Below are 23,276 nucleotides of genomic sequence, written 5' to 3'. Positions count from 1 at the left end.
AGCAGGCCAGCACTGATATGCTTTATGTGGATATATATATATATATATATATATATATATATTAAAAAGTGTACATATGTACAGTAATGCCTTCTATATAATAGGCTTCCTTAACTACCATAGTAAAAAGGTCGTTGACCCTAATTTTGACCCTTTTAATATTTATTGTTTTCGGCTCAAATCAAATTAAAATGTTTGTCCGATGTCTAATTAGCCTACATCTAAAATTTCAAATGTTTAGATCCAAAATTGGAAGAGGAGTTTGGTAGAGTTTATAAAGGTCACATATCTGGACGTTGGCCCCGTCACAGGCACATTTCTGACCGAAAATCAATTTAAATATTTCTCAAATATTAATACCCCTTTATATCAAGTCTCGAGTCTGTAGACCGAAAAATGACAGAGTAGTTTGGTAGGGAAATGTACACACACATACACAGACAGTCAATCCCACTTTTATAGATATATAGATATGAAAATATTTTATAAAATAAAAATGAAACAAATAAAAATTTACTTTTTCCTTCATTTAGTCAAGTTCAGTAAATATTACAATGAAATACTAAAAAATGAAAAACAAACAATGTTTCTATTCGATCATTTACAACTCTTTTTTTTTTTTTTTTTTTTTGAAAATTAAATTTTGGCTATCTGGTTTCGGATAATGTAAATCTCTTAGAATTAACAGCTGCACTATTTGAAGCATTTTATTTTTTTCTGTGTCCACATTTCATTTCCGCGCTTTGGTTGATATGTTTTTACTGAACGTATTATTACACCAATAATTTACATGTTTTACTCATCTTATGGTATTTTATTGATCAACCGGCGACTTTTAAACCTAGGAATACACCTGCTAGACCAATAAAAATTCTTGCTATATTTACTTTGATTTAGCTCATGCTAAGAGTGCAAATATATTTTGGAAGCCATACGTGGAATTTAATATACGCCGATTCTTGCCAATATGCATTAAACATAAGCCAATAAATAGTCCCTAAATTTCAGGGTTTTTTTTTTTACATTTTTGAATGGGTATAATATTCTGCTTAAAATTTATATATTTCCCCATCCACACAAATAAAAATATCTATTTTACCATTACAAACGTTAAAAATACTCAAATTACAGAGATTTATCCATGGTTTACTGTTTTATAATTCTTATGAATATGATAGTTATATTAATTGAATATCGTTCATTTATTAAAATCTTATTTAGAAGAAAAAAAAAACAACGTATTATTTATATGTATTTAATCAATTTTTTTAATTAATTTTTTAATATTATATTTAGTTGGAATTCATTATTGAGATGAGTATTATTTATTAATTTATTCATTGCGGACTATTAAACTAATCTTTTCTTTGTTGTTTCACGACGTTTCGGCCAACTATTCCTCTGGTCTTGTCAGGTGGAAACCGCGACAGGATAGGAACTTCGAATCTCCTATCTGCATTATCTCGAACCATAGAGGGGCCCGTGGCGCAGTGGATAGAGGCGTTGAATCTTTACGGTTCCAGGTGAGAATTGTCTGAAGATAGCGGTTCCAATCCTACCCATAAGCCGGTCAGAGGTTTACTTGTCCAATAAATGTGGCGAGATGACAACAACTATGGATGGCAGCAATTGCTGAGAATGAAGTTAGGGATTCGAAGTTCCTATCCCGTCCCGGTTACCACCTGACGAAAGCCAGAGGAATAGTTGGCTGAAACGTCGTGAAACAACAACTAAGAAAAAATGAGGATAATAGTCGGCAATAAATAAATTAATATTTTTATACTTTTCTATCTTTACACAATTTATGAAAACGTTTATAACATAAATATAATTATTTCACGGAAATAAACTGCGAGGGGAGTTACACTTTCTGTTTCTTTAAATTCTTTTATTAAAGTACTACCTGTAGGTTAGCATCGTTCTCTGAAATTATTTTACCTATATTTGTATTGTTCTTTTTTTTTGTGTTTAACCCCAAACAAGGAAAACTGGAATGTTGACCTAAGGGGCAACCATTTGGGAGCAAGCTTACCAGAATAATATCTAGGGATTAGAGCATTTTACACTTCTGCATGTAAGTAGAGTCAATGAAATAGGGACCTGGAAGAGATTTCCAAAATCTAGCAGTTCGAGGGCAGAACCTATTTATGAAAGGCTTTCCGGCATCTAGGGATCTCAACAGTATAGATGTGGGATTTTGTTGCCTGTTGGTCTAGTCGGGTGTATGTACGTCGAGGGGATACAAGTGCTTAGAGTTCGTCGAAGCACATTCCATTAAAATACTTGTAAAATAGACACAGGGATGCAGCATTTGAGCGATCAGGGATATTGAAATTTGGTTGATAATACAGGACATTAGATTGACGATTCAGCTTCAAGCTTTGTCTGGGAGTAAAGGACTAGGGACAGATGCACCAGCCCAGATGTGGAAACAATACTCCATGCATGGGCGAATGGTAACCTTGTAGAAGTACAGGACACTCTCTGGTCTGAGTAACCTTGAACTTATCGTATCCTGATACTCCTGTTCTGTTACTGGAATACTCTTCTCAATAACATATATTAAGAACAAATACGGCATAATCCCGTTGACACACCGGTTCCCGTCAGATTCTGAAGTAAGGCAACGTTGAGCCTGGTAAGTACTAGATGGGTGACTATTCGGGAATTCTAGGCGCTGTATGAGCTCTCCGCTTATCTCGGCATTTGTTTCCAGTCATCCTGTACACACTTCACTGGCCACTGGTATTAAACAATGTCGATTAAGGAGAGTCGTGGTTGGAGATTGCGCACCTCCTGTCACAAAAATCTCGCGCGCAGGCACCCCTTCGTGGGTATGCATAGTCCGTCAAAGACTGAAGGAGCCCTTGACATTAAGAACGTGAATAAAACTAACGAAACATTTTGCTTAGAATTACGATTCGTGATTGTATAAAAGGCGTCGCCCTGGTTGTGTTTAAGCACACATAATATATAGGATACCAAGCCGGCGTTTCTCGGGAATGTCTACTTTTTATTTCTGCTCCCCTCGTTTTTAAACTAAGAAACTTCCTTTCTTTTTTTTTCAATATTATTTTTAAAGTTAAATTGGTAAGCTTTAAGAATACTCACCCTTGAATGTAATACTAAAGTGTGGAAATCTATCAAAATTAATTTTGGTAATGATCCATTGTTTGAATTAGAAAAAGTAAATAAAATACGTACCTCTCAAATAACAAAAATATTTTGTCAAATGTAGAAAACTCAAAATTTACAGCAAATACATAAATTATAAAATGTTTGCGATAATTCTGTCTATAACTTTGTACGTTAATATTTTTTAAGTAAAAATATGTTTTTAAATCATAGCGGAATACATTTAATTAAAATTATTTACGTAATTGAAGTAGTATTTAGTCGGTTTAATAGCGATTGTCGACGATAATAAATTAAATCAAATTCCAGTTTAAAAAAATTCAAAGATTGTGTATGTTGACCGGTAAACTTTCGGAATAAAAGCCACGTCGTTTTTTTTTTTTGATTTTTTTAAAATTCTTTATAAGAATCCCATGAGAAAAGTTTAATAATGTCGGATATGTATGTCTGTGTACTTACTACAACAAAAGGATTTGAAGGGGAAATCTCCAAATAAAAATGAAGGATATTTTAATCGTATTAGAAATTGTATAAATTCACTTATTTTATCTTTTTGTATTTTGCTATCATATTTTATATGTAATTTCAAATATCATTATTGTTATTATTATTATTATTATTATTAGTAGTAGTAGTAGTAGTAGTAGTAGTATTCGTAGTAGTAGTAGTGTTGTAGTTTGTATATAGAGATTCTTTTAGTTTTATTAATGCGTTAGGGTGTTAGTCGCAGCATTTTTGTTTCAGTTAAATGCATTGTCATAAGGGAGGTCTGAAAGCGTATTTTGTTACGTCTGTGTATGTCAGGAGTAGCCTCCCTTTACACTCGTTATAAATCAAGCTAAGCAAGATATTTAGTGTGTGTTGATATTAAAACTTAAAGTTATATTATTTATAAAAATAAGATATGGTGATTGTTTCTGTCCAAACATTAGCATGTAGTAGAGTCATAAAGAAATAAGTAGCCATAGAATACTAAAGTCTTTTCCTGTAAGAAACGTTACATGTTAGATAAACGCATATGTTTTTTTTCTTCCTTTGAAGTTTGTATTGCTGGGTATGGGACAGCCAAACCAGCTGCCAATATTGCCCCGCTTTTTATTGAAACCAACCGAGAGCTCTTTTTAGTATCCTCGCTGTTCCCTTAAATGCAATTGTCTGGATCTCTTTTACACTTGGTTCTCCAGGGATATTAGTAAGGTAGGACTTCGGGTTCTTCTTTATAAGCCCTGTGGCACCTCATAGGTGAGTATACGTAACTATGTGTTATATTAAGTGCTAAGTGTTGCGTTCTAGTCTATTATTCGTCTTTGGGTTGTGCTTGGATTTGGGTACTGAGTACAACACAATATGTTGGTAAATAAATATATGATAATTGAACATTATTGAAATTTCTTCAGTCTTGTCATTATTCATATATATTGACGACTGTCCACGGCGCTTCCCAAAAACTGCATTCTAATAGCCATCAAACACAACACTTTCACACTATGCCCACTGCTACAAGTAAACTACAACATCCTCCTGATACTTTTTCTTTTATTTATTAATTTTTATTCTTCTTTCAGGTGGTCAGCGAAAGTCTTTCGGTCGCCTGTAAATGCCATGGAGTTTCCGGATCTTGCAATATAAAAACATGCTGGAAATCCCTGCCGGATTTTCACATAATTGGAGTGACACTAAAAACTCGCCATGCCCTGGCAGTTGAAGTTAGGACAAAACGGATAAAGAAAAAAAGAGTGTTCGTACCAATTCGACCAAATCTAAAATCAATAAGTTCCGATCAATTTATCTATTATACAAAATCTCCAGATTACTGTTCGAAAGATCCAGAAATGGGTTCAATGGGAACAGTAGGCAGGTAAGCACATAGCAGAATTATTTTGATCTTTTTTGTTGTTGTTTTTATAATTTACTAGCAGGGATATGCAGCGTTGCCCGGAATAAAATGTAATATTTTTTTATCAAACCATATCTCTCGCTTTTCTTATCCGTCTCTTTCTTTTTATACTATGACCATCCCTCTCTCTCTCTGGACATACACACATGCATGCAACTCGAGAAATGGATTTTAGGTATTTGTCCGTCCGAACACGGTTCATCAAGGATATACCAACTTTGTGGGCCTTTGTTTTGTAGTTTTGATGACTTAACTGGACATGCACATGCAAGCACACACGAACGCAAGCAGAGAACTGCCCTATGCATGATAGATTAGCTATTTTCTAGTATACACACACGCATACATGTACACACACGCGCGCACACGCACATGCATATATACAGGGTGGGTCAGAGCAGCTTGCTTATTTAAATTTAATTGATATTCCAAATATTGGGTGGTTGTTTTTGTTTTACGGCATATCAACCCTTTCAGGTTATTTGATGCCGAATCCAAAGATTTTGAAGAAAAATGTTTTAATAGAATATATTTGTTGTTTTCAAGTCGGTTTCTCTTTAACCCATAGTTGGGACCCTAATAGGTACTACCACTCCGGGTCAGAGTGGACCTGGGAGCAGTGGCAATTAAAGGGTGTTTCCACACTCCCCAAAGCCCGGAAGCTGGACCCTCACAACTGGATATAGTTTAAGGTCATATCCAGGACCGATATTCCAAATAGAAAAGTTGCTCTGCCTCAGCGTGTATATATAGTGTAAAAAATGGATTGAGTACTGCTGCCACATCTGGGCAGGAGCTGCTAAAAAAGCTTATCCTGTCTTGACAGAGTACAAAATAGACTTCAGAGCTTAGTGGGGGGGATGCCCTTTTCTCTTCCCTGCAACCTATCTCCCACAGAAGAGACGTTGCGAGTCTGTTTTTGTTATCGATATTTCCATGTCAAGTGCTCGTCTGTGCTCCAGTCTCTGGTCCCCCCTCGCGAATCTTTCACGAAAAACACTCGTCTAGCTTAAAGCACTGTCAATAATTTTCCCCACTCTTTATCTGTGCCTAAATCACAACGTAGATTCCATTAAAAACGGTCCTTTCTTAGAACTGCACGCCTGTGGAACTCTGTTCCTTTTGCCTGTTTCCCAGCTGACTACAACTTGTATGTATTCAAGTCCAACATAAACAAATTTCTAATAAACCGCCCCATAAGAAATCCAATTCATCAAATCTCCATTACTAACGATTACTACGATATTATCCCATCGATTACCGTACACGCAATAACCCTTATCCCCGAGTGATATCGGGAAATTTATAAGTGTTGACTCCTATGAAAAAAAAAAAACCCTGTTAATCGTAAAAAATATTCTTGGATGCAAATGTTTTACTTGGAAATAAACTGAATTATTTTAAGGCAATATTCTATATGGGGGAAAAATGAAAGAGAAACCGCAATTCTTTCGAGGGCTTGTGTGCAATTATGGTTAATATAGTCATAAAGGTAAAGTTTCAAATCACGAGGCAAACCGTGGAAATGTGTCGGCTATTAAAAAAATTATTATTTAATTATTTTCTTAAATTTCAGAACATACATATGAACAGCCATCCCGACTGTTTTTAAATTCGGTCATCTTATTCAATGGCACTTCAAACTTAGTGATAAAAATTATGTCACCTCCACTCTCTTATGAGTAGTAACTGGGGTAGACACACACACACACACACACACACACACACACACACATATATATATATATATATATATATATATATATATATATATATATATATATGCGCAAACCTCGCTACTTAAACGTAAACACACTTATGTACACATTCATGGGTAAGTTTAAATATATATTAAGTTGATGCAAAAATAATGTCGTTTTTTGACATTCAACTATATACTTAAAAACGACAAGTACAATATATTATATATATTTACGATTACATTTGTAACTGTATTTGTAATGTGTGGTTTCGTCGTGAAAAAGTTGTTTATGTTTTCAACTTGCATGAAAACAATCAATGCGTATACGTGTGTATATAATGCATATGGCCTTATATGCGTATACATATATTTATATTTATATACAGGGTGGCCCACTTAAAAGTAGTCCAATCTTTCTTTCTCGAATCAATTTTTCAGATTAAGCGGCACATTTAAAAATAGACCGGTCTCTCCAATCTTTCTCCTAACGACCAACTAACACCAAAAGACAAAATGGAATTCTTTTTCCAACAAGTCTCACGGATCACTGACACGAGTTCATGACATGTTTACGAAAGAGAGAACAATAAGCAAAGGGTTATGGCCACCACGTTCCACGGACTTGTCATCATGTGATTTTTATTTTTGGGGGACTTTAAAAACCAAGTTTATGCGAATACTCTTCACGAATCTAGATCAGCTAAAGGAGAACATTACCAACGCTATTAGGAGAATCACCAAATAAGATCTACAGGCAGTATCTGCCAACGTTGGTAAACGTGTCCAGAGATGCATAGATGTTAACGGGGAACACTTTCAGCGTTTATTTTTATAACACTGCATGTAATTTAAACAATGCTACAGGTAATATAAACAATATAAAAAATAAAAGAATGTTCCTCCTCTTTTCCACATTTTCTGAGCCACTAGGGGCATCCTGCATATATATATATATATATATATATATATATATATATATATATATACAGGATGTCCCTCTTAAAAGTATATATATATATATATATGTGTGTGGGTGTGTGTGCGTGCGTGTGTGTGCGTGTGTGTGCGTATTTATAGACGTGTGTGTATGTTACGCACGTATTTATGTCCTTTTTAGTTTCTGAACTTTATAGTGAAAATATTTATTTAAGTTTTAACACGATTTTATCTGCGTAAAATGATGCTGGCTACTGATGAAACGATCTTATATATATATATATATATATATATATATATATATATATATATATATATATATATTCCACCAGACTATCCATTCATATGTAATCACCTTTTTCTTCGCCATATTCCCCATATACCCTCTGCTTATCTTTTTTTTGTTTTCAAGTAAGATCTGATCCCGCATTTTGCTAATTCCTACCCTGATGAGAAGGGAAGTATTTCTTCGAAACTCCACGGATTAAGGACTATCCATATATCTAGTGTTTCCTTTTCAGATTAAATATGTTTTTAACTCATTTCAAAGTGTTTTTTAACATATTCTATTAACTGTTTGCTCATATATATATATATATACAGGATGTCCCTCGTAAAAGTATATATATATATATATATATATATATATATATATATATATACTATCAGCAGTAGAATATTTTCTTTAAAGTATATATATACTATCAGCAGTAGCATATTTTCTTTAAACAAAAATTTGAAAAAAAAACAGTTAAAAGAATCGTTTTCTGCATCGAAATATAGGCACGCATTTTCCCGATTCCGATACCGATTCTGATACGCCAAAAAGTTTTTTCGATTCCCGATTTCGATTTCGATAATCGTCCCTAGTAGAAGCTCTGAATATGATTCGATCGTTAATTCCATAAAGAGGGGTTCACTAAGACGTCGAATTTGTCCTGATAGCAAGATAAGGAACTTCTCTATTTTTACTCTCTTGGCTTTGTCTTTCCGCAAATTAAATTGTATCATGCACTCTTTTCAATAAGTCTCAGATAGTGCAGCAATATGCACATTGTATTCCCCCATTTTCCTGGTACTAATAGCTGTTCTCCACTCTGGATAAGTAGGTTATTTCGTTTCAAGTAATGTGTTTAGTTTATAGGGAGCACTACATATTTTATATTTTTTAGCATAAATCTCATTTGTTTTAATTTTGTTTCACCTGCTTAAATAAAAAACAAACAAACTGTAAGCTGCAGGTAACTGAGCAGATGAATGGAAGGGCATACGATATATAGGTAACTTATTCAGGGCCCTTCCCATGTTTTGGTGCGCCACATTATCCCTCACAAAAGCTACCCGGACGTAAAAAGCCAACACGAAGCTAGTTCCTTTCCCTTAAACTAAAATCAACGGTAAGAAACGTTCGAACTGCATGTTTGAAGTGTTGTGCTTGTATCTTTCAAACCTGTAAAAATTGCCTCTTTCTGTAGCCAGGGAACTTGTAAAAACGACGTTCATACAAACAGATCTTAATAATAAACGTTTATACTACGCGTACATAACGCTGAGAGCATACTCACTCAGGAATCAATGACAAGCAAGTGCAATATAACTGTTCTTAGGTCTTTCTCACAAAAACACTGATTGACGAAAGTTACTTTCAGTCGAAGTAGTCAAGCTACTATTAGCCAAAAGTTTCTGGACAGACGCATCATTGATTTGGGCATTAGAACGAAAGGTAACGTGTTTTATAGATACGTATTCATGATAGGAAATTGAAATTATTGTTTAAACAGATGTTGTATATACTTGGAAAGCCAAATCCAGTTGGTATATTATTGTGAGTATTTTCAATGTGGAATTGGTATATGCATTTACACACACGTATACGTATATATATATATATATATATATATATATATATATATATATATATATATACGTTTATATATATACGTTTATATATATACGTTTATATATATACGTTTATATATATACGTTTATATATATATATACGTTTATATATATACGTTCATATATATACGTTTATATATATACGTTTATATATATATACGTTTATATATATACGTTTATATATACGTTTATATATATATATACGTTTATATATATATATATGCGTTTATATATATACGTTTATATATACGTTTATATATATACGTTTATATATATGTATATATATACGTTTATATATATATATATACGTTTATATATATATATACGTTTATATATATATATGCGTTTATATATATATATACGTTTCATTCATGCAAATATTTGCTTGAATGAAAAAATGCTGCCTAAATATACCAATATATACGTTTATATATACGTTTATATATATATATATATATATGTTTATATATATATATATATACGTTTATATATATATATGCGTTTATATATATATACGGTTATATATATATATATATATACGTTTATAAATATACGTTTATATATATATACGTTTATATATAGATATCCGTTTATATATATATATACGTATATATATACGTTTATATATATATATATATATATATATACGTATATATATATACGTATATATCTGCATATATATATGCATATATATGCATAGATATATATATGCATATATATATGCATATATATGCATATATATATATATATATATATATATATATATATATATATATATATATACGCCTACATTTTAAGCGCCAATAGACATAATTTAACAAGTGAGGCTGTAGTCATAGATACTCTTTGATTAAATACACCCTAAGATCTCTTTATGAATCTTTATCCATTAGTCTGTCATACTTCAATTAGAAACTACATTTTTACAGTGAAAGGCATATATTGGGTGAATGCGACATAAATATAATAAACATTCACAACAAGAACTCGTCTAGCTATAATACCGATAATTATTTCATTTCTTTATTTGTTTATTTTAGACAAAAAAAGTTTGCATGGTCAGTTTATTTCTAATAAGTTTTCATTCGGGGAAGGTAATATAACGGAACTGATTCACTTCTCGCTACAACATAGTCGTCTTCAGATTCAATGTCAACAAATATTTATCCACTCTTCTTCTTAACTAATCAAATTATTGTTTTTTCACCGTTCGTTTTTCATCCTCCCACTGTATTGTTCATCCGCCATTTAAAAAAAATCTCATTAACCTCACCCTCGAGTGTTTTTCGCCTAGGTAAGTTGTGACGCATTATTATAAATCAGAGTTCTGCCCAATGATTCTGGTAAAAGAAAAAAAATCAAACATCTAATTTTAACTTTACAGTTTTCAGATGCGTCCAAGGATTTTTTTTTTTACATAGGCATCACCACATTATCAAGGCCAATAGGCCACTCAAGGATAAGGGTTAAAGAGTGTACAGTAGAAATTGGACAATATAGTAATCATTAGTAATGAAAATTTGGTTAATTTGATAACTTATATGGAACGGCTCATCAAGAACTTATTTACGTTAGACTTGAACACAACCATATTGTAGTCAGCCGGAAAGCAGGAAAACGGAAGACAATTCCACAGGCGTGCAGTTCTAAGAAAGAAGCTTTGTTCATGGAATCTACGTTTAGGTTTAGGTACAGATAAAGAGTGGGGGGAATTATTGATAGTGTTTACAGCTAGACGAGTGTTTCTTGTGAAAGTTTGGCGAGGGGGGACCATAGATTGAAGCTCAGATGAACACTTTCCATGAAAATAACGATACATCAGAGACAAACTCGCAACATCTCTTCTGTGAGATAGAGGTTGCAAGGAAGAGAAAAGGACATCTCCTACGAGGCTATGAAGTCTATTTTGAACTCTATCAAGGCAGGCCAAGTCCTTTCTTGCAGCTCCTACCCAGATGTGGCAACAGTATTCCATCCTTGAACGTACCTGCCTCTTATATAGATAGAGAATAGCATCAGCAATGAGCGGTTGGTCAGTCATAATTAAACTCGAAATACTATTTTTGTCCGTTTGACACGTTTATGCTTGAAATAGTAATCTTAGATGCAATACAGCCATCTCTACAAGTGTGATAGACGCACATTCTACTCGTTTGTTTGTCATAGTTGTACAATATTTCAAGGATATCGACGCTGTCAAATGTTTCTATTCATCTTAATCTTAGTTGGCTGTGAAATTAAAATTGTTTAATTTTTTAAAGATCACATATTTATTATGAGGGAAAAATGTTTGTTTTCGTGTTAAGTTAAAGTACAAATGTTACAGATATGATAGTCTTTTTTTCTTTTCTTTTTTTTTTTACTAAGGATCATCACTAATCAACTAGCGCCTGTGAGCGGATGTAAATGTATACGAAGTGACGTTGCCGGTGGAGAAAAATGACTATAAAAAGGAGAAAGAGAACGATCACAAGAGAGACGAGATCTCGTGAGAGGCGTGAATAAGGTTCTAGATCACGTGCGTTACGTTAGGAAATAATTGCTTTAGCTACAAAGAACAAGCGAGTTGGAGTTATTTCCTATTCTTTGTTTATGTTTCCGTTGCCAGTGAAACTGCACACAACGTGTGTTGGTCCGCGACAACGGTACACTTCAAAAGTTTAGTCTATTATTAATCACCTTAGGTTCCCTTACTGTGATTGCTAACGGGGCTGCTCGGACATTTTGATAGCAGAGTGAGCTAATCCTAGTACGGATATTTTGCAAAGTCATGCCTGATCTGCAGAGAAAGTACACCGTACTCGTTACATTTGTCTTACTAAATAATTTACCAACTCGAAAAGTCCTGGTTTTCGACAAAATCTCGCAAAGTCAGATTTCTCAGTCAATATGATTGATTTATTATCACCCACAGAACCCCGTCACGTCTCCATGCTGTCCCCGAGAGACTTTGTTTTAATCGATATCAATTTTATAACTTGACAAAAATACACCAAACTAACCCGATTTCTCGGCTAAATTATCTGATCGGAGTTTATTTTCCAAACCTCCCGCCTTCACGTCGTTCTCTCCCTCCCCTTTTTCTTTTTTTTTTTTTTTTTTTTGTTGGAACGGCGCAGAACCGAACGTAAGACGTCCATCAATCGTCGCCATTTTGTCTGCTTCAGTTACTTATAAACTGGAACGTCGAAAGTGCAACGAAGATTTTATTGCAAAAAGAGTTAACGAATGGAAAAATAAAAGTTACCACGTACTGCGCCGGCGCTGAGAACTAGCCGTCCGTGTCCGATGTTGGCACGAGTATGGCAGCTATAAACTAACTTTTCGGATCAAACTGGTCTTTTTATGGCTCTTCGGAGTCCTCTGATTCTCGCCTAGAATTGAACAGTTTAGGGACCGGGTCAGTGAGACTCATTAATATTTATTTATGTTCGAAACCTCACAACAAATTACCAGTTATAATTGAAATAAAAAAAAACAGATATTTTAATATCTTGTTCTATTTCGAACTGTCTGTTTAATCGTAGAAATACAACCACAAATATAAACTTTAAACATGAGATTTATGCTAAAAAAATGAATGTCTTTCATACAGATGTTTGAAATTAAATGTTTCTCTTTGACACATTCATAAGACATATATGTAAAATAGCCATTTTATATCAAGATATTAATTTTCAGCTATTAATATATGTAAGAGCCTATATCAAAATTTAACTATTGCAAAGTAAATAAATTAAACAATTTAATCATATAAAAGTTCAAGCCATTTAATAGAGTATCATTGCTACATTTATGAAGGAGTTGTTCTGAACAATATTTCCTGCCTTGACAGGATACAAAACAGTCTTCGAAATCTAGTGAGCGACGTCTTTTCACCTTCCTACTCTCTGTTTCTCACAGATTAAACGTTGCGAATCTATTTCTGCTCTATTCTTAATTTCGTGGCAAGGGCTCGACTTAGCTTATATTAAGGTATCCTTCAATAAAACATTCGCAACCAACAGGCGTCTCGCTATAACAACTGTCGATATATTTCCTCCCGCCCTATCAGTACGTAAAATTAACGGAAACTCCATGAGAAAAGTTTCTTTTTCTAAAACTAGTCTTCTGTGAAACAAAATACAATAAGTTCTACTTCCAAGCTTCCAACATGATCGTTTGCAAATCTACTGCAAGTAAGTTTTTTTTCTAAGCCGTACTTTTAAAAAAAAACCCATTAAAAATCATCTACCCGACGCTCATTAAACCTTATCTACAAGTACTGAGTACCTTTTGGGCGTTGATTAGTGGTGATCTTTAGTTTAAAAAAAAAAGAAAAGACTATCGATATTGAGATTGTCGGACTGACTTCCTCATCTTAGTTGTTATAGTCACAACGTTTCGGCCGTTTTGCCCTCCGGCCTTCATCAGGTGTTTTGTATCTAACTGGGGAACCGTTTGTTAGGAGTCTCGAACCCAGCACTTTATTATTATTACGGGGGTACCGTGTTCGGACTCCAGCTAGGCTCTGGGACATAGTTGATGATTCTCTGTTTTGAATGTTACTTTTCACTGCCTTCGTTCAGGATTGAACTCAGCACCTTTGGGTAATTGTAAACTGATACAACGTCTAGGTCAACTCGGCCATATGTCACTAGTGACAACAGCTCTTCTAACGTATTGAGCTCTTTTAATCTGTTTTTACCACTTTTACCTTAGACTTATATATATATATATATATATATATATATATACGTATATGTATATATACATACGTATATATATATATATAAATAAATAAATATATATATATATATATATATATATATATATATATATATATATATATACATACACTAATGATTGGACGATTCCAATATTTTCCCGATTCCGATAAAATTACCGATTCCGTACTAAATTTCCGATTCCGATACAATTACCGATTCCGATTGTTTATAAATCTCTAAATATTTAACTATAAAAGTGTTATTTCATTCTGATTACCGTAAAAACACATTAAATGCACCTATATTATCTCAAACGGAAACACATACCTTGTGAAGTGGGCCATGTAGAGGTTTTAGTCATAGTAGAAGTTAAAATCAATAAATATTTATTATTGTATTATTACTATCAGCGATGCAAGATTTTTCTTAAGCCAAAATAAAATAAAAAACATAATTTAAGGAATCGATTTTGGCATCGGAAAATAGGCGCAAATATTTTTGATTCCGATACCCCAAAACTCCAATTTTTCGATTCCTAATTCCGATTATATACATACGCATGTATATATATATATATATATATATATATATATATATATATATATATATATATATATATATATGTCGTCCCATAACTTATATATGCATATATATATACATACATATATATATATATATACATTTATAAAATTTGTGTATATATATATATATATATATATATATATATATATATATATTTACTAGCTGATTTACCCGAGCTTTGCTACGGATATATTTGTATTACGCAATACTAATTGACATTCTTTTAATATTTATGTAATTACAGGTTAGAAACCAAAACTTCTGGGTAAACGGCATTTCTTGTACCACTGGTAAAAATGTAAACGAAAGTTCTACATTACGTAGAAAAAAAACTGTACAGGTCCGTTTTCAGTTTGTGTTGCTCCCAAAAATGTAAAATAGGATTTTTGCGGATAAACTATGCTTGGTTGTGTATATAAAAAGTACCCCATTTTTAATAAAGGAAGGACTTTCACATAAAAAATTAATAAACAAAAGATACGGCAAAAATTGAATTACACTTGTAAATCATATCTAAAAAATAGCACGGTTCGTAAACTGCAGAAGTACTAAACAGATAAAAACACCCGCATTTTTGTACTTCTGCAATTATTTTTCTTTGAGTGACGCTGAGACATAAAGCGGCACCCCTCCCCCCGAAAAAACCCATAATTACATCGAAACTCCCCCACACAATATATATTATCAGCTAAATCAATTACCCAGATAGGAAAACATAAGGTCTTTCTCAAAAGAAAATCGAAGAAAAAAAAGTGAAAAAAAAAAAACGCGTAGGAATATATTTGATATAAAAAGCATTACTTTACCTTGTTTCTTTTTCAAAGTATTATGGAAACGACAATAAAATTCAGACAGTCAAGTGAATAGTTGAAAAATGATTTTAAAATCGTCCGTAGGAGATGAATTTTAACCTTTTGGTAAACGTGCTCACACCTTACAATGAATCGACATTTATAGCCGAGACTTTAATAGAGAGCTAACGATTTAAAATATTTCATCGAAAAATAAAATCATCCTTAGCCTAATTATTTTTTTATCAATATTTGTAACTTTTACATTTATAGAAAATAAATAATTAAAACAAATCATTTTATCACCATATCTCTCGATTTGGTTAAAAACTATATTCGTTCATAACCTGAAGTGAAATATCAGTGAAAATTACTTTAAATGTGTCAGTTTAGCAAATAGTACAAAATAACTTGAATTAAAATAATTTAAATACATTAACTTTAAATAATACTCTTAAATAGAACAATTACATCAATTACATTAGTATAATCAGTAATTTTAATTGAGCGAATTATTTAAAAAGATGTTCTTTAATATAATATGCAAATTAGATTAGTTCTATTATGTACATTGCCTTCAATATAGTGTATATATATTGATCGTGATGCTATTTATTTATATAGAAAATCTTACAGTAAATAAAATTTATATAGATAACCGTTTTCAGCAGGAAGTTTTGTATATATTAATCAAATTGTAAACAGACAGACAAACAAACAAACAGAGAGACAGGATTAAGGATTTATATATATAATAGACACAAACATATTTGCAAATGAAGCTTAAACATACAATTAAAATAATTGTAATAGAATACACTAAAATATAAATATCCAATATAACTATGATGAGGAGTACAATAGATTAATTAATACTCCATAAACTACAATAGTCTTCTGAATATCTAATACATTTTCATTATGCATAACACAACTACTAGATTCTTTTTGTTATAATAAAATAAGAGAAAAGATTAATCGTGATCAAAAATAAAATAAATAAATAAATAAATAAAATATTAACGTATCTTTTATCCTGACCGTTATTTTTTTGTTTTTGTTTTAAAGAGAGGTGTTGTCCGATAAACACTGCTACGGCGCCATATAACAATTGTTTTGTTTTTAAATGCTTGTAAAAATGATGTTTCCTACGAAATATATAAAGAATAGCGTAATTCCTTGAATGGTGACTGATCTTAGAATTAAAAGAGATTCATTGATTTACAAGCAAGAAATATATTCAAAGAAAGATTTGGAACTTGTCATTTAGTTCGTACTGTTCTAAAGGTTGAAAAATATTTAAGACTGTATAGAGTTCTGTTGAGCCGAGTTGGATATAAGCTGCTTTTCTAGGGTAACGTCGCTTTAAGAGCTCCATGAAATTGCAGAGCAATTATTAGATTAGTATATTATTGCTATATTTAAAGAAAACTCCAAATACCATATAAAAATATGTAATTTCATGCTCCTAGCTAAATCGTCAAATCAAACTGAACATCGGATTTTACTTGTGAAATTGTTCAAAGTTGATAGTCAAGTTTCAGGTACATTTCACGAAAAAAAAAAAAAAATTGGGAAAAGGTATTTATTTATTTATTTTTAAAATGAGTTAAAATTTAATAGTTCGAAATATTTCTATTTTTAGCATTTGATATTATGTAGGTTGCGATAGCCCCTCCTGATTCATCAATATGTGTGAAATACTTTGAGGTTTACCATATTGAATTGCCTTGACATGTGAAGTTAATATACGAGAAGCACTCCAGAAATAATGCCTCCGATTTTATGACGCTCGAATGGATCAAAGGTGATTGTAAATCGCACTGTTATGATGACTGAACGTCTGCGTTCATGATCTAAAGTTTCATCTTTATGTTGGAGATATTGATCGAGTGACCGTGCTATAAGAAAGCAACACCTGTCATTGACGTACGTCAGAAGCAGAGATGCGTCAACAAATTTACAGAAAAAATGCAATGATGGCGACTATGTAGAAAAATAAATTGTAAAGTACAAAAAGTCGCTCAATGTAATGATATCAACGAACTGACAAAATTCATCGATTGAGCATATTAAGATAAATTAGTGTATTGCGTTAGTTTATTTTATCGCGTTGACATTGTATAACTGGATATTTTATTCCTGTTGCGTTCGCCGTCATTGGCCGGTCATTGCGATGTGCTACTCTAAACTTGATTGCCTACTGGAGAGCACTTGACTGTCTGCTGAAAAAGACTTGCGAGAACTAAAATGCCTGCTGGAGAAAACTTAAATATTTACTGGATATAATGTCAATGCTTACTAGTCACTGTCCTTAAGTGTATACCATCTCCGTGTACAGGGTTTTGTCAGGAAAGCCTGACATAAGGATACAATTCCCTTCAAGTAAACCCTGACTAAATATTCGATGGCACATAGTATCCGCGGTCCATATCATATCTCCTCCTATGGCTAACTTACACGGGTCTTTATGAGGAATGGTACATCTTTTCCGAGTGATGTTACCTCAAGTAACGGAAGGGAACCGTATACCCCACCCCACTAGATTCTTGTTGTGAAATCCAATTAGGAGACAACAAGAAATGTATTCTATACCAAATGTTCAGTTGGATAAAGGAATATTATGCTCTTAACTTCTCTACAAACTCAGTTGTTAAAAAGAAAAGCAAAATTTTAATAGAATACAGCCCAATGGTTCTCAACCGGGGCCCATGTGGACGCCCATGGTCCATGTAACGTTAATATTGGTTCAGTCATCCTTCAAGATAACCTGTTCATATGTGTTCTTTGGTTTTCTTTACATTACTGAAAAATAAAATAAACTATAAGGGTTCACCAAAATACATAAAAAAAAAGAAAATCATGATTGAAAACAGGTTGAGAACCATTGGAATACACAAATGTCTATTTATCTTATATAGAGATCAAGTATTAGACTCCGTGGCGGTGCTGTTTGCCTCCTTAAGGTCTTGGCTTGAGCAATGAGGACGCAATCGCCAGTTTTTCCTAAGGTGGGGCATCGTTTGTACCTCTCCACATGGACAAAAGGTGAGGTGTCTAAGCCCCACTTCTGGAGATTGTCTTTTGTTTTGCCTACTTTGGTGCTGGCTCTATTTAGAGTTGCCCAGTTTTTTCTACCAAGGTTTGAACCCTGGGTGAGTGTTTCTTTTGGGCCTGGTAGGGCTTAATTTTTATTCCTGCTGTTATAGTCTCGCCATCGTTCCATCCTATCGGAGGCAGCTTGCCTGGGATGGATTTCCTCTATATTCATGAAGCTACTGCGAGATTTTAGTCTTTGTCTCACTGATTGGTGACCAAAAAGTGAGTGGCTGTGGTCGTTAAGCTGGAATATACCTATCTCACATACAATTACGTCGTTGCTCCTTGCAACAAACCGAATTACGAATTTTTGCTCAAATGACATAATTTCTAATACGAATGTGTTTGTTATATTTTCTCTATCCAATGCCCATCTGTTTTGACCAATCACCGCGCCACACAGGCAAGTCGTTAACATTTTTTTACATACAGTTGATCTGGGGAAAAAGCGTTATTAATATGCAGCTAACTAATCCAGTTCAATATATGATAATTCAATGTCTGGAATCATATGAGAAAATAATGCTTCTGTTAATCGTTTTGTTTGTATGATTTTCTAAGTTATACGTTATTTTTTTTAATTTTGTGATTGATTCAACTACACACAAAACTACACCCGTAACGCTTTTCTTCTTCACAATTGCATTTATCGTTAAAAATGTTAACTTTATCTAAAGTATTGTTATTTCTTTTATTTCTTACAGATTTTGTGACAAAAACAGAAGCGGAAGCGGTGGCTGTCGAACGATGTGCTGTGGGCGTGGCCATCACACCTTCGTTCGGACCATATCTGAACGCTGCCAATGCCAGTACGTGTGGTGCTGCTATGTCAAGTGCGACGCCTGCACAAAGAGGATCGAGTTGAGCACTTGCAAGTAAATAGGGCACACCCAACAGAACAATTATCCATATCGTTCCAGAGGAAAAGAAGATAGAACAAATATATCTATTAATAAAAATCACCAGATTTTTAAATAAAAAGAAAAAAGCAATGTGAAAAATGTATTAATATTTTCATTTTGCTTTTTTCTTTTTATTTTAAAGTGTTAATATATATATATATATGTATATATATATATATATACATATACCCATATACACACATACATATATATATATATATTTATATACACATATTATGCATACATATATATATATGCATATATATATATATATTTATATATATATGTATATATATATATATATATATATATATATATATATATATATATATATATATAAAGATTATAACAACTTTCATTGTCTGTGGTAAAATCGGTTAATATAGAAGGTATTGGATCCAAAAACGGACAATAGTGTTAAAAGTAGAACACTTGTTAAAAATGATGTTTTCATATTTAGATACTGATATAATTTCGACCTAATACATTTTTCAGAGACTCAAAAAGAAATGTCGAAACATTGACAGTATTCATGCAAGTCATATATATATATATATATATATATATATATATATATATATATATATATATATATATATATACTTGAATATGGCTGAGAACAATAAAACTTTACACAATTTACTTTTTCCTAAATGAAGGTGATTGACATAACAGAACTTTGTGCATCCAATCGAACTATCCACTTTAAAAATTTTCCGTTTTCGTTATTTTGATCAAAGACGCAGTGTTTCAAATTAGACTTCCTTCTTATTCCCGTCGTTGTTGTTTTGTGATGTCAGTATTTAGGCACCGTCTCGTTTATACTGTAGGTTCCATAAAGATTCCTACTAGTCCTGAAAATGGTCCAGAAGTGGGCCCGAACTCTCGGAAAATTCCTAAATTATATATATAGAAAGAGACAATTATTTCAAATGCGTTGTATAGTGTAAACCGAAAATATAATATTCGTGAAAATAATCTCCATTTTTCTTTTGCCGGTTATATTCAACGAAACGTGAATGATTAAAGGTTTACAACGCACACATACTTACAGATATATGAAATTGTGACGACACACACAGATATATGATTATTATACACACACACACACACACGCACACACACCCACACACACACATATATATATATATACATATATATATATATATATATTCACATGTACATATAAATATATGAGCATATATATGAGCATATATACACGTATTAATATATATATATATATATATATGTGTGTGTGTGCGTGTGTATGTATATATATATTTAAAAGTGTACTCTTTTAAAATGTAAATAGCCCAGAGTGCTGAATTACCGGAGTAAGAACCTCAAATATTTATTAAAATATATAGAAGCAGAATATTGGAAGGATATTATTGTTTCGTTATAATAGCTGCCAACATCATTATTGTTCTTACAGTCGGCATAAGATTATAAATCTTTCGTTATTTACGGGCGCTTGGTCGATCACTAATAATTACATATATTATGGAATAACTTTTTCGTTTGTAATTGTGTATATATGTATATATATATATATATATATATATATATATATATATATATATATATATATATATATATATATATATATATAGGACTAACCGTGGCGCAGTTGATAGAGACGTTGACTCTCTAAGGATCCAGATGAGCATTGTCTGAAGATAGTGGTTTCAATCCTACCCAAAACCGACCACAGGCTTACTTTGCCGAAACCTGCTGAGACGACAACAACCATGGATGTCAGTGAATGCTGAGTATGCAGTTAGCAGATTCGAAGTTCCTATCCGTCGCGGTTACCACCTGACGAAGGCCGAAACGTCGGGAAACAACAACTAATAAAGAGGAAAAAAATAAATATAAATAATACTCATCTCAATAATAATATATATATGTATATATACATATATATATACATAAATATGTACATATATATATACATATATATGTACATATATATATGCATATATGTGTACACATATACTGATATGTACATATATACATATATATATGCGCATATATATACAGATGTATACATATATGTATATATACATATATATAAATACATATATGCAAACATACATATATATATACATACATATATACTTACCTATATATACATACATATATATATATGCTTACATATATACATACATACATATATAAACATATATATACATATACATATATATACATACATATATATACATATACATATATATATATAGATAGATACATACATAGTATATATATACATATACACATACATATATATACATATATAAATATGCATACATATATATGCATATATATACATACATATATATATATGTATACATACAAATATACATATATATGTATATATATATATATATATATATATATATATATATATATATATGTAGTTAAACAACACAGTTCTGCTCCTTGCTTATTTTATTTCGCTTTATCTGATAATTACTTTAAGCCCCTTTTCGAAAATCATAATGATTTATTATTATGGTGAGCACTTTCGATTCTGGCTCGTATCGTCAAACTATAGAAATGAACGAAAAGTTGGAGAAAAGAATACTCCCATACGACATTTTCAGCTCTTTTTGTTTACCTCTACCTTTCTTCTACCCGAATGTTCATCTGTTTTAGTCATCCGAATATGTGTTTACAACGAAATGAAAGTGCTCGTTAAAGTTACAATTTTAAAAAGTACCGAGTTTCTATCTTAACTAGTATTTATCAATACATTGAATCTAATTTCCGGATGTAAGTAGAAAAATAGTAGTGCAATAAATTTAGAATAGTTTGGATTTTTGTTATTGTTAAATCTAGGAATATGGTTGAGTGCGTGTAACCTATGACAACTGTTCAATATGTTATATGCATGTAAATAATTAATGTACGCCGAATAATCTGTGGAAGGTTTGATTGCCTCTGGGGAAAATTTTAGTTGGTTTGCATTGCTTGCTTTAGAACTAAGATTGCACATTGTCTGGACGATTTTTCAATGTACACGAAACCAATATGTTAGGTAGATAAGAGGAATCGTTTATGCGTGGAAACAACAAATGACATGTTTAATGAGGTTCATTTTCAGTTCTCAATTGTCCTATCTGATTTCTTTAGAATAATTTTAATTTTAGTTAGTTTACTCACTTTAGACGCGTTAACCTCGGAACGTAGACTGGTTCTAATGTTTATATTATTTCATTTTAAAAGCTGTAATTTTCATTCAGTACATTTGAAAAATATTTATGTTATTAATACATTAGTACTTAACCAACAAATAAATATATTATATATCTGTGGGTATGTGTGTGTGTGAAAACATTTATATAAAATACGACAACATAGAAAATCTATACTTGGTCGCCTATGCCGGATACTTACCAGCCTTTGTTTGTTTCATCGAGAAAATACTTTCGTGTTCCGTAATACATATAGAAATAAATATTATGATTGTATTTTTTTCTTTCTTTTAAAATAATTGAGCACTCTGACAGGGTCCTCTCCTAATAGATTCATGCACACATATACACACTTATGTATACACATAGTCATACACATGTATACACATATGCACAGACATATCTATACATACACATATATACACAC

At 32.0% G+C, this 23,276-nt stretch overlaps 1 protein-coding gene across 1 annotated transcript in view; it reads left to right on the top strand.

Moving 5' to 3' along the window:
* Positions 1 to 19,832, top strand: part of LOC145291450 (protein Wnt-11b-2-like) — a 490,311-nt gene extending 470,479 nt beyond the window's left edge. Inside the window, exons 4-5 of the mRNA XM_080137307.1 lie at positions 4,701 to 4,993; positions 19,455 to 19,832. Of these exons, the coding sequence (XP_079993433.1) occupies positions 4,701 to 4,993; positions 19,455 to 19,629 (468 nt within the window). The 3' untranslated portion in view covers positions 19,630 to 19,832. The remainder of the gene's footprint in view (positions 1 to 4,700; positions 4,994 to 19,454) is intronic.
* Positions 19,833 to 23,276: the final 3,444 nt, after the last annotated feature.

Source organism: Euprymna scolopes, chromosome 12 (genome assembly GCF_053919585.1).
Source record: "Euprymna scolopes isolate OS-2025 chromosome 12, ASM5391958v1, whole genome shotgun sequence".
Classification (NCBI taxonomy): domain Eukaryota; kingdom Metazoa; phylum Mollusca; class Cephalopoda; order Sepiida; family Sepiolidae; genus Euprymna; species Euprymna scolopes.
The sequence above is the reverse complement of the archived record's forward strand: the minus strand, read 5'-3'. Positions and strand labels throughout refer to the sequence as shown.